This window comes from Vigna umbellata, chromosome 1 (assembly GCF_029865625.1).
Source record: "Vigna umbellata cultivar VRB3 chromosome 1, Vumbellata_1.0, whole genome shotgun sequence".
In the NCBI taxonomy this organism is placed as follows: domain Eukaryota; kingdom Viridiplantae; phylum Streptophyta; class Magnoliopsida; order Fabales; family Fabaceae; genus Vigna; species Vigna umbellata.
The window spans coordinates 80,840,713-80,854,204 of NC_142165.1; the positions used below are offsets into that span (position 1 = coordinate 80,840,713).

The 13,492-nt window shown below is 34.1% G+C and overlaps 3 protein-coding genes across 8 annotated transcripts; all 3 read left to right on the forward strand.

Moving 5' to 3' along the window:
• Window positions 1-3,379: 3,379 nt before the first annotated feature.
• LOC124834373 (Leucine-rich repeat (LRR) family protein) lies at window positions 3,380-6,466 on the forward strand. Of its 2 annotated transcripts, XR_007028477.2 has the most exons (9): window positions 3,380-3,617; window positions 3,925-4,465; window positions 4,590-5,053; window positions 5,168-5,303; window positions 5,485-5,556; window positions 5,658-5,726; window positions 5,833-5,904; window positions 6,074-6,139; window positions 6,210-6,466. XR_007028477.2 is itself a non-coding variant. In XM_047309045.2 (8 exons), exons 1-8 carry the CDS (start codon window positions 3,536-3,538, stop codon window positions 6,087-6,089), a joined length of 1,452 nt encoding a protein of 483 aa, XP_047165001.1. In that variant the 5' UTR covers window positions 3,380-3,535; the 3' UTR covers window positions 6,090-6,466. The 2 variants fall into 2 exon arrangements, 1 of the variants encoding a protein (XP_047165001.1); XM_047309045.2 differs by having other exon boundaries at window positions 6,074-6,466.
• A 911-nt stretch (window positions 6,467-7,377) lies between these two features.
• SCO2 (protein disulfide isomerase) lies at window positions 7,378-10,646 on the forward strand. Of its 5 annotated transcripts, none has more exons than XR_015783604.1 (4): window positions 7,380-7,880; window positions 8,914-9,040; window positions 10,128-10,212; window positions 10,295-10,646. XR_015783604.1 is itself a non-coding variant. In XM_088104374.1 (4 exons), the coding sequence occupies exons 1-3, from the start codon at window positions 7,380-7,382 to the stop codon at window positions 10,179-10,181; spliced, it is 675 nt and encodes a 224-aa protein (XP_087960500.1). In that variant the 3' UTR covers window positions 10,182-10,212; window positions 10,295-10,646. The 5 variants fall into 5 exon arrangements, 3 of the variants coding, with proteins under 3 accessions (XP_087960501.1, XP_087960500.1, XP_087960498.1); XM_088104374.1 differs by having other exon boundaries at window positions 10,135-10,212; XR_015783603.1 differs by having other exon boundaries at window positions 8,914-10,212.
• Window positions 10,647-10,654: 8 nt separating this feature from the next.
• On the forward strand, window positions 10,655-11,455 carry CML30 (Calcium-binding EF-hand family protein). Its single transcript, XM_088104376.1, has one exon. The coding sequence runs from the start codon at window positions 10,806-10,808 to the stop codon at window positions 11,361-11,363; it is 558 nt and encodes a 185-aa protein (XP_087960502.1). The 5' UTR covers window positions 10,655-10,805; the 3' UTR covers window positions 11,364-11,455.
• The last annotated feature ends 2,037 nt before the right edge of the window (window positions 11,456-13,492 follow it).

Sequence of the window (13,492 nt, forward strand, 5' to 3'; positions counted from 1 at the left end):
TATAAATATGAAGCACTCGATTGGTTATTTAAGGATGGTTCAAAATAACAATAACGATGACAGTATAATGAATCTCCACATCAGGAAAGTAGGTGACCAAGTCAAACTCTACTTGGAAACTACAAATCAACTGTGCTTATAAATCCACCGATACAAATCTAGTACCGATAATTTTTAATATAGATGATTCTAACCTTTAGAAGAGCCTCCTCAACCGTACGTCCAAGAATTCTTCTGTCGAAGTTGGGCTAGAAAGTAGATAAATGAATACAGTTTTCAAAGAATTTGTAAAAGAGAAAAAATATTCGCATGTTTAAATATCTTACAACACTTTATTCATAAGTTGAAACACAACTCCATATATCCTCATTTTTCGTTTTAGTGTAGAGAGTAACAAAAAGTAAGGTCTCCATCAAAACAAGAAGAATAGGAAGCCGGTGGCACCTTCCTTCGACTATAGAAAATGGTGCAGTTGTCGACATTGATGGCGACAAGTGGATCGTGGTGGCTGTTGAACCATAGTTGTGCATTGGTTATTTAAATAATAGGGGAAGAATAGAATCGACATCCTCAGTGACATCATGGTGTAGCGGTACAACACCTGCGACAAACAATAATGGTGGGAACGATGGTGGCGTTGTGTGAAACAATACCCTAATTGATCTCGTGATAGGATATCTCCAATATTCATTCGTTTGCAGTGCCAGAACCCCAATCTATAGTAATTGTTAACTATATACAATGCCTAACCATAGAAGAAGAGAGGATGTAATATTTCTGGGAGGGGTCGTGAACCATGAGCATGAGGGGGGTTTGACGCAATATGGAGAAATGAGAAGCAAAGGAGAAGAAGCTAGCAAAGAGAACGATAAGAAAGCAGAAGAAGCGTCGATGGAGAAAGTGAAGCATGAAAGGATGGTTGGGTAAAAATATCAAATATTCTATACCGTTATAGTGAATAATCTGGATATAAAAAGTATTCCAATATTACAATTTTTTCACCGTGCTATTTCTAGAGCGATTTCTAGAGCGGTTCTAAGTCTAATTGACATAAAAAAATGATTTTCAATACTTATTAATGTTAGAGCAACTATAAAAATCTTTATGATTTATTACAATTTTGTTACTATATAATTTTATATACTTATTATGAATGAACCGGTATAAAAAACTTCTATTTTACATTAGTGTTGATTAAAGTTTAATATTATGGATTAGTGTCATGTATTAGATTTTTGCTTTAGCATAATATATATAGACTATTTTTATTATTTGTTTTATGCACAAGTGTAATGTGTATTAATAGTTATAATAATTATTTTATATATGCTTGATAAAATTTAATGTTGGAAGAGTGAATTTAATGTTTTATAATAAATAAACAATTTTACGGGGCAACATTATTTTGTTGATTTATGACATATTAAAATATATATTTGTTTTATTTAAGAACATGGAATTACAATTCTAAAATGGATTGAGTTGGTTATAATAAAAATATATATAATATGTATAATATAGTTTCACACTTATATACGAAGTTATAATGAATGAATGAACAATTAGATTTGGTGATGTGGTAGTGTTTAGATATTGTATGGAAATTTGATATTAAATGTAGTTTATATAGGTACTTTATTTTTATTTATGAAAAAAAAATATATGATTATGATAATTATAGCATTATCATAATCTCACAGTAATTATATTTATAGAATGTACTATGATTATTATATATATATATATATATATATATATATATATATATATATATATATATATATATATATATATATATATATAAAGTTAGCCTGTGTATATGGATTAGGATTTTGTGTAATAAATAAAGAAATAGGCTTTAATTTAGAAAATTTTATTTATTGTTAGTATACAAGATTTTATAAAGATAATAATAATAATAATAAAATATATTATTTAAGAACTTATCATAATTAATTAAAAAATAATAATTTTATTTTAATATATTTTGAAAATAATAAGTTTTTACAAAAATTTCAAAAAAATAAATTAAAAAATTAGGTATATCTCATGATAAAATTTGAATCCTAAGAAAAAAAACATAACAATAAATATATATATATATATATATATATATATATATGTATATATATATATATATATGGGGTTTGCTAACGCGTGTACGCCTGTTTTCACTTGGTACATTTTAGCAATGTGTACCAGATTTTAGTAGACAAAAATATCCTTATATACCATGCATTCTAAAGGTTAAGGGTATTTTAATAATTTTCATTCTCAAAACTAAAAAAGAAAAAAAAGAAACCCCAAACCCTTACTCACCTCTCTCATTCCTCTCAACCATTTCTCTTTCATCTTTCTCACTCCAATCTTTTCTCTGTCATCCCTACTGTAGCCTCAATTGAAAAAATCAGAAACACCCTACTGTAGCCTCAATTGAAAAAATCAGAAACACTTGCCATTAAACAATCTTACAAAAAAATGATTTTATAATGAGTTTTGATCTTATAATTTTTGTCTTATCTAATTTTATCCAATTTGCACAAGCATAAAGGAATTGGTAATTGACCTGGAAAAAATCAGAAATACTTGTTGTTAAACAATTTCTTACAAAAAAATGATTTTATAATAAGTTTTTATTTTATAATTTTTGTCAATTTTCACAAGCATAATGACATCCAAAAGAATTGGTAATGGGCCTGGAGGGTTTTTTTAGAGATGATGATTCAACATATGCAGATGATGAAATTAGAGAAATTAGTGAAGATGATGAAATTGAAGAGATCTTGAATGAACCTTTGCCTCAAGGTGAATATGTCAATGACTCAACTCTTTAGAAAGATATGGTTTAAAGGCAAGTGTTTCTGATTTTTTCAATTGGGGCTACAGTGGATGACAGAGAAAAGGTTGGAGTGAGAGAGATGAAAGAGAAAGGATTGAGAGGAACGAGAGAGGTGAGTAAGAGTTTGGAGGGTTTCTTTTTTTTTTTAAGTTTTGAGAATGAAAATTATTAAAGTACCCTTAACTTTAAAACTTAGAATCCATGATATATAAGGGTATTTTTGTCTACTAAAATCCGGTACACATCAACTGAAAAACAGGCGTACGTGCGTTAGCAAACCCATATATATATATATATATATGTATATATATATATGTGTATATATATATATATGTATGTATATATATATATATATATGTATGTATATATACTCGAAAGAAAGACACCAATTAACTTTAGGATTTACAAATAAAAAATATTGATTCATGAGATTTTTTTTGCACAATTGCAATCAGAAATAAATAAAAGATAGCAAAATATTATATTCTAATTAATACCAGAGAACGACAATGTCGCTTTGTAAATTACAGAGTGGATTGGTGTGGGACCAAGTCAAGGCATGACCATCACTATCTTTGAGGAGAGCCTTCTGAACGATGAACCAGGCCATGCCTCTTTCCCTTCCGTTTTGAACAAAACCAGCAAAAAAGCTTCCCAAATTGCAAGTTTTCTGGTGGGGCAGTGGTTTATGACAGTATGAGCCCCTCCGTCTTCCTCCTATGGCTTGTCACCATTCCTGTCCTAGCCTACTCCGCCCAAACTTCTGTCCCACCTCTCGGTATATATTTTCTGCATTCACCATTTTCATAGCTTAATCCTTCTTTTCTCAATGCTTGCATCAATATGCACACAATTTCATACTTTTTCATGTCTTTGTGATTTTGTTATTTCATCACCACATGCACAGATCATTCACAGCCTTAATAACCATATTAGGATCAGAAAGGGACTCTATAAAGCTTAACATTGTGATTGAAATTGTAAACCTATCCTTGATAATATAAACAAACAATTGGTGGGCAAAAGTTCAGATGTAAATGCATTAAGGAGTTTGTGAGTTTGTAACACGATGGTCATGGATGCAGGGTATTATTTAGACTGCGGGGGCTCTAAGGAGGTAACGGTAGACGGTCTGAAATATGTTCCTGATGGAAGCTACATCAAGGTGGGAAACACCAGCCCCATCAACAAGCCTGGTTTGTTGCCCACACTGTCCACGCTGCGTTACTTTCCCGACGCGTCGGCCGGAAAATATTGTTATTCGTTGCCGGTGATCAAAGGAAGCAAATATCTGGTGAAGACCATGTACTACTACGGAGGATTCGATGGAGGGACGCAGCCTCCAGTGTTCGATCAAATCGTTGAAGGGACAAGATGGGGCGTTGTGAACACCACTGAGGACTATGCCGAAGGTCTTAGCTCCTACTTTGACATCACGGTGGTGCCATCGGGGAAGACCTTGAGCGTCTGCTTGGCCAGGAACTCATACACTGGTAGCTCCAGCCCCTTCATTTCCGCCCTGGAGGTCAGGATCTTGGAACCCTCTTTGTATAATCCCACTGACTTCTCCAAGCATGCCCTTGTAACCGTTGCCAGAAGTGTCTTTGGAGGTCAAGATATCATTGGGTAAATACGTCAATCTTTCACCTCTTTATTTTCTTTAGAGTATGGGGTTGATTAAACAGTGAATATTAAGGTTTAGAGATTTAAAGATTCTGATAATTGAGATGTTGTTTATTTGTGGAGCTAGTTTTCCAGATGACAAATTCAACCGGATGTGGCAACCACACAAGGACCAGAATCCTGTTGTGGAAAGCCAATCAAATGTAACTTCTTCAGACTTTTGGAACCTCCCTCCAGTTAAAGTATTCAACACAGGAGTTACCACTAGTCGAGGGAAGACTCTTGAGATTCAGTGGCCCTCTATGCCCCTTCCAAGCACCTACTACTACATTTGCCTCTATTTCCAAGACAACAGACAACCAAGCCCTTACAGCTGGAGGGCTTTTGACGTTTCCATTAATGGTCACCTCTTCTTTTCCAACCTTAATGTCACATCTAAGGGTGTCAGTGTTTATGCTGCACAATGGCCACTTTTTGGGCAGACCAAAATTTCATTGACCCCTGCAGTAGGAGTACCAGTTGGACCTGTCATCAATGCTGGAGAAATTTATCAGATTCTACCGCTTGGTGGTCGAACTCACACTAGAGATGGTAACTTACTCATCTCTCTATTTTTTAATCTCTATGCTATGATTCTGCCCGTATGAGATACATTTCATCATGATGCTCTAGTTCTAATCTTTTAATTTTTGTGGTGATTCATAGTAATTGCAATGGAGGATTTGGCAAGAAGCATTCATAATCCACCTCCTGATTGGAACGGTGATCCTTGCCTTCCTAAGGGAAATTCGTGGACTGGGGTTACATGCTCTAACGGTTTTCATGCACGAGTCTTGGCACTGTAAGTTCACCAATAAGCTACAGCACTAGTTAGATTCCAGTGATGTCTGCTTTTTCAGTTCGCTTGACTCAATTCATAGTAAATGATTGGAATAGTATCTACTATCTAGTAACAATTGTAACTTGTGCCTTTTTATGATGGTAATTCACAATCACATGTTTTGGTTTTTGTATATCTGAAGGAACTTGACAAATGCCGGGCTTTCTGGGATACTTCCTCCAACCCTTGACAATCTAAGTGCACTAGCTCATCTGTATGGAATGCTGCCATTTTACTTCAAATTCCCCGAGTTATTCCTTCTTTTTGTTGTTTCTAACCTCATAGTCGTGTCAATTTGTGAACATTTGCTTACAGGTGGCTTGGGGGAAATAAATTCTCAGGCATCATCCCAGATTTGAGTGGACTGAAGGATTTAGAAACTTTGTACGTGGCCACATTATTCGTAATTTTTAAGATTTCTTAAATTGTCCAAAGTTACCTAGAACTTTAACACCTTTTTTTTTTCTCTTTGATCATTGTTAAATCTAAGGCATTTGGAGAAGAACAACTTTGAAGGAACACTTCCTCCATCAGTAATTAAACTCCCAAGACTTCGTGAAATGTAAGATCATGTCATTTTTAAACAAAGACACTCATGCTTTCACAAATATCCTTCAAAGCATAATGTCACATTCACTGTTTACATTTCCCCCCACTTTCTCTTTCTCTGCTTCTCACATCTATCTACTAACTTGTGTATGCTCTGTGACAAATGGTGTCTGCAAAACCAGTCATTCTGATTTTTAGGGGGAAGTTAGCAAACCGTTACACAGAAGAGAAGTGAAGTGCAAGTTCAAGTAAGTGCAACACTATACCTTCTTAGCTATGCTGATTATAACTAACCGAACTACTTGGGTTCCTCTGAAGGTCAAGGTCGCTCTAGAGATTTATCAGTGAAAATTGAATGAGCAAAAGCCACACAAATTCTACTATAATATAATCGCTGTGTCTGATCGATGGGGCGTTGAATCATGATTGCATGCATTTGCTGCAAATATTATCTGTAACTATACCATGATATATGAAGTATATATATGATGGGATATGATTAAAAGAATCTATTTCTTGTTTAGCAACATTCATGAGTTTACGTTCCAGTAGTTACGTTATCACAACCATGCTAATCTAGCCAATAATAACAAATACACACTTATTTGAAACTATATCTTTAATACTTCATATACTGTTAAAATTAATTCTGAATAGAAAATCAAAGTAATACAAATTAATAATTGTATACACTATAGATAGATGACTAGATCACTTGATAAGGTGGTTCATTATAATCTTACTCTTAAGCTAAAATATTAGTTCAAGTGCAATATTAATATCCTATTTTAAGATACATTTAATGCTTTATTTTGGAGAAATTGTTATTTTTGATTAATCATCAATTTTACATATATTTTATTTTAAAATTGTATTTAAGTTTGAAATATTATTTAAAATGAAAAAGTTAATTCTGATTAGAAATGAAACTGATCTAAACATGAAACAGTTCAAAAGAATAAATCATAGTTTGGGTTTCAAAGAAACTTTTAAAGAGAAACGTGGAAAGAAAAAACATGGCTTGAATTAAAAACTAAATTTAAAAAAATAATTTTTAAATTTGTTTATGTAGCATAATCCAATGTAAATATGTTTAATTGTCTTTTTTCTATTTTTCTCTCACAAAAATGTTTTAGAGATAAGTTTCTTCAGTTATACCATTTATTTATTTATATAATAAAGTAGATTAATTGAATCTGTGACTTCTTTTCTCATTTTGACTGGCTTGAACTTATAGGTAAAGACACAAATTTATAAAGGACTCTCTGATCCGTTAATAATTTTTTATAATAATTGACAATAAATTACGTATTATTATTTTATTAATTTGTTTGATTTTATTTTTAAAAATATATTTGAATAAATCAATCACAAACTATCCATAGATATTGTAAAAAAATTATAAAAAAAATTGTTAAAAAAATACTTTCCAATCAGGGTCATAAAATCTGTTTTCACGTATTAATATAAATATAAACATATCCGATAATGAATAAAAATACCCTGCTTCGTGCTTCTGCACATCGTTACCAATCTTTACGCACACAAATTAGCCATTCATTCCTCACATTTCAACACATTTTCCAACAAAATAGGAACTCTTCCAATCTCCTTCTCTTTTGCCTCGCTTCGATTTTTTTTCTTCGAATGTTCGCTACCAATGCTGCTACCAACCTCTTCTTCCCGTGCAAACCTTCGTCCTTCCGGTGCCGCGCCGCCGCCGGAGACATCTCCGTGGGTCCCTCCTTCTTCCAGTCCGTCGCTGGAGGCCTCCGGCTAGGCCCCTTTCCCGACGGCGGAGGGCTCGCCGTGGAAGGACGCCGTGGGGGTGGGAACGAACCGATAAGGGTGAAGAAATGGTCTCGGAAGAACGAGAGTTATCTGGATAATGACAACGAGCCTCTTCCCCTTCCCATGACGTACCCAGATTCCTCACCCGTTTCGCCGGAAGAGATTGATAGACGTCTCCAATGCGATCCCGAAGTTCAGGTTTGAGCCTTTATGTATTTCTTATTTGCGTAGTGAGTTACTTCTGTAAAGAGGGTTAGGGTTGGGTTGTGTTTCATCACATCCGTGATTAAAATAATTTGGGTTGAATTGGGTTAGGGACGTTGTTGTTCTACGCAATTGAAATTGATCCAACCCCATTAACAGTGAATTGAGTTGGATGGGATTTGATGAATGAGTATTCAAAAAATAAAATATGCTTACACTATAAAAGGAGTTATTTTTCATTTACCAATTAATTAATATATAACTTTCGAAAATTTATATTGTGTATATATATTTTTATTTAATAATATATAAATAAATTAAATCAAATCTTAAATTAAAAACAAAGTTATGTAGAAGTGAGAAGAAAAGCATTTTTATGGGACTTTCAAAATTCAGTTTGTGAGCTATCAACATTTTTTTATGATGTTTAGTGATGGAGTTGACATTACGTGAGAACTATTTGAATGTAAGGACAAATATAAAGTTGTTTTCTTTTCTCACAATCAGGAATTTGAAAGCAGGTTTAGTTTATCTCAAGTTTTCTATTGGAGTAAAAAGTGGATAGAGTTCTTGAATATGATATGGAAGTCTAAGATTTGTAAATAGCAATTTAAGAATCCAAAGATTATCCATTAAAGACACTCTTAAAGAATGTTTGGTTAAGGAAGCTGTGACAAATGTTGTACATTTTTTCAATCTTTATTTTTTATAAAACATTAAAACTATACTATATACTTGATGGGTTAAGTTCAAGGAATGAACACCAAAGCTCAATATCTAATCTAATGAAGAATGTGTTTAATAGTTAAGATTTGGTCCTAACACTCAAAATATCCAACCCGTTTTGTTTGGGCTAGGTCATAGGCAACTGTTACCCATGATCACCCCAACTTTTATTGGAGTAATTCAACTAGTTCACAAGATAAGTTTGTTATTTTTACTATTATTATTATTATTATTATTATTATTATTATTATTATTATTATTATTATTATTATCATTATTTAATTTTAAATTTGACTTGTAGGATTGTAAAGAGGTGGTGTATGAATGGACTGGAAAGTGCAGGAGTTGCCAAGGATCAGGATATGTTAGCTACTATGGCAAGAGAGGGAAAGCGGTTACCTGCAAATGCATTCCTTGCATGGGAATTGGTAATACATATGATGAAAACTTGTGTTGATATTCATTGGGCTAAAACTTGTGTTCTTTGAGGGGGGTTAATCATGAGATTGTGATAGGCCCATGGAGAATATTTTAGGCCTAGGGGAGCAGAATACAAGTCAAGAGAATGGGCCCAAAATATGGAGGGTCTATGTGAGGAAAAATAGGCAGGGAGGAAAGAATGTTGACATGGACATGGCAGAGAGAGAATGAAATGTGAGTGGGGGTGTGCATTTTTGTTATAGGGGAAGTTAGGGAGTGGGAAAAGAGGAGGAGAATATCAGGTTGTGTGCTAGCAGAGATTCACTCTCTGTAGGAGCATTGCTTGGGGGTAGAAGACATACTGTCTTTCTGCATTTCACCTATATAGTATCAATACAATTTCATACAGTTTCGTATTATATTTTTTCTGATTCTCTATTATTGCCTATATCTCTGTATTGTGTGTGTGCTGGTTTGCATCATTGATCTGACCTGCCGGATACAAGATTAGTTGGAGAGGTTTGAGAGAATCAGCGAATGCCACCCAAAAAGATGAGGTGAAGATATTGTCTCTAGAAATTAGGATGGACAAGTTAAAAGCCACCTTGGTGGATATTCACGCTTAGGCTGGCGTTGATCAGGAGAAGTTGGTTTCATTACTGACCCATAACAAGTGTGCCGATAGCAGTAAAGAAGAAGATGGTGATAATATGATGGGTTTTCCAGAGATGAAGAAGTTGTTGAAAGGATTTTGGGGGGTAGAATTGGAGATTTCAAATAATCGGCTAAGAAGGTAGAACTCCCTTTGTTTGATGGTGACGATCTAGCTTGATGGATTGCTAGAACGAAGATTTATTTCAAGGTACAGGGCACGTGTTAGGTTCCTAGATAGAGGGCATACCTTTCTTGTCGGATACATTCTTAGGTTCTTTGTTCTGTTTACTACGTTAGCTATAACAATACAACGCTATAGATTTCTCTTGCTTCGGAGCTACCATAGAGTTTCTTTCATACAAATGGGTTATATCCTGTTATAATAAGTGTTGTTTTCATAGATGTAAACTTTCTGCTTTAGTAGTAAGCTTTTCCTAACAGTGCACAGACTTTACTGGCACGCATGACTTTTCTATCAAAAACATTCCATGGTGACCTTAATTCGGTGTCAACTTTCTGAAATTTCGTATGTTCTCTTAACTTCACTTTTATCAACTGTTATTTTCAAGTGTAAAATTGGAGTAACTTTCAAACTCTCGATGTCACAGGTTACGTACAGAAGATAACTGCTCGCAAGGATATTGATGTGATGGAGAATTTAGATAATGGAAAACCACCATGATGGTTGATGGTCCTCCCGGCCTCCTCAGTCTTTGTTCTTCTTTTATTCCCTTCCCCCGGGAACTTGTGCTTCATTTCTCTTGATGAGTTATATTCTTCCACAATAGTTCCTCAAGATATTATGTAAAGGAACATTGTTACGATTAGATTTGTTAAAGGTTGTACCCTCTAGAAAACTGACCTGATAAAAAGGTCCCCACAAATGAAGATAGGAAAACACACTTGTATCTTTTGGGAAGAATATATTCTTTTTCATAAAAAGGCTTATCTTTTGGCGCACACCATTCTTTTCATACCCTGAATTTTTGTTTAGCATCTCAAGTTTCGTATCGATGAGGAATTACCGATGGCCCAGGATTGATTTCCATATCTCGCTAGTATAAAAGGCCACAATGGCCTTCCTTTATTTTTGTGAAACGAAATCCATAGCAGCATAAAATGTCAGGGACAAGTTTCCTTGATTTCCAATACAACCTCTCAAGGAGAAAATATTTAAGGAAGCCATCACGTCTATTCTCCCGGGACAGGCAGAACTCTGGGGTGAATAGTGTATATCTTCAGCCTAACGCTGATGAGATGAAGCGAGTGTTTGACAAATTTGATTCCAATAAAGATGGGAAAATTTCTCAACAGGAGTACAAAGTGACCATGAGGGCTCTAGGCATGGGGGACTCGGTTCATGAAGTGCGAAATATATTCAAGGTGGTTGATTTGGATGGAGATGGATTCATCAACTTCAAGGAGTTTATGGAAGCTCAGAACAAGGGTGGTGGGGTTAGGGCGATGGATATACATAGTGCCTTTCGGACGTTTGATAGGAATGGTGATGGTAAAATAAGTGCAGAAGAAATCAAAGAAATGCTAGGAAGGCTGGGAGAAAGGTGCAGCATCGAGGACTGCCGTCGAATGGTGAGAGCTGTGGACACTGATGGAGATGGCATGGTTGACATGGACGAGTTCACCACCATGATGACACATACCCTCAGACCTCTTTGAATCTCATGCCTTTAATCAGTGGAAACAACAACTATACTGTCTGTAATCGATAATATTAATATCTAATAGTGTAAAAACTTTCTACTTTTTAATTTCTTCTTCAAAATTTGTGTAATTGATGAAAAAATTTAGAACTTTAAAGGATTTAAAATACTTGAAGTTTGATTTATATCTCACCAAAATACAATCAATTATGTTTGAGATAGATGAAATAAATGAGAATGAAATAGAAGAGAGTTTAAATGTTGGGCGAAGAGATTCGAGGTTTTTTTTTTGAAGGGTGGAAACGAATGCAACTTTTTAGGAATTTAATAAACAATGTGAGACTCACTCAGTTTTATTTTAAACTCACGCATACCTACAATTGATTAGGTTAATAACGTAATCAATTGAGCAATATTCCATCTTCATAGAAATTCTATAAATTGAACACAGTTAATTATGTCTTTAAACATATTCCATTATTAGTTCGGAAGTATAGTTAATTATGGCCTTAAAATAACTTATAGAATCTTAATCAATTATGGTTATCCATGAAACCATAATTACAATTATTTGAAATTATTTCACACAACCGATTAGAATGGCCACTGATTTAAAATTATTTCAGAAAATTTTTAATATATTTAAATACAAAAAATTAATCACATTTTACATTATTTTATTTTTTCAAATGTTTTGTATGATAATAAGACAATTTAAATTTAGTAAATCTTCATTTTTGGATAAAATATTTCAATTATCACAATTTTAAAAAATTATTTAAATATCAAATAATTATTAAGAATTTTGAAAACATTAATATTGATATCTTTTATAGTCAGGGTATTATTTTTTTTATTAATCAAACTTCTTCGAGTGCTTTTTCCTTTATATTTGCAAAATTGTTTAAATAAGATTATTTTCAAGTTATGAAATATTAGGTTAATCAAACTAAATAAGATATCATAAGTCATAGCTCATGTAAGGGTCTGAGTTAAGTCAAGTCGACCCAAGCACATGTTGAGTCAATCTAGGTTAAATTAGAACCAATTAGGCTTGGGTTCGATATAGCCGTGTTAGATCTGACTCAGGTTAAGTAGAGTTGACCCTGGGCTAAGTCGAGTCGAGTTAGCCTGACCAATCAAACTAAGTAGTCCTAGCACTAAGTTAAGCTATGTTAGTCTAGCTCTCTAGGTTAGTCAGCTAATCCCACATTCAATCGAGTCAGCTTAGGTTGGTTGAGCCCAAATAGGCCCTAGTCCGATCTACACCAGGTTTGGCCTAGTCTTATAAAGACCAAGTCATGTTGAGCCAAGTCGAGTCTGTTCAACCTTAGGTAGAATGGAGTTAACTCGAGCCAAATAGAGTAAAGTTGGTCTAACCGTGATTGAATCAATTCAACTCAGGTCCGATTGAGTGAAGTTAGCCTAGGCTTAGATGAGTTGAATTGGCTTAAGCGAGTTGATTCGGTCAAGTCAAACAATGTCCAAGTCAAGTTGAGTTAGAGTGATCCACATTAACCTAAGTTTGGGTCGAGCCACGTTCACTGAGTTAAGCTAGGCATAAGTGGATCCTAGTTTGATCAAGACCAGGTTGGGCCTAGCCAGATCAAGACTAGTTCTAGCCAAGCCCAATCAAGTCAAGCCAATCTCGACTTAGGTTGAGTCAAGTCGGCTCAAGCTTTAGTCGAGCCAAGTTGACTTAGTTCCAGGTTAAGCATCGATTTTGGTTAGGTCGAGTTAAGTCAACCTAGGACCAAGTCGATTTAAGTCATTCTAAATCTAAGTCAAAGTGGGATCACATTGGGGAAGACCCATGTAGAATCAAGTATGGTGGTCTAGGTCAAGTTAGACCTAGGTGAGACCAAGACAAATCAAGTCAGGTTTAACCAAATTGAATTGGGTCATGTTGGGTTAAGACATCGGGTTGGGACCTGTCAAAAATAGCTAGATTGCTCCACATGAAGTCAAATAAAGTTTATGTCTGTGATGATTGAGTCGAATTTGACTTAAACCCAAATCCACCCTGACTATAAAAACTAAAATATGAATTAAAAAAAAAAATCAAATTCTTACCTTTTTAGGTGTAATTCAAAATTACTTAATTTTAGGTAATCAAATTACTCTAATAAAATTCTATTTTTTTTT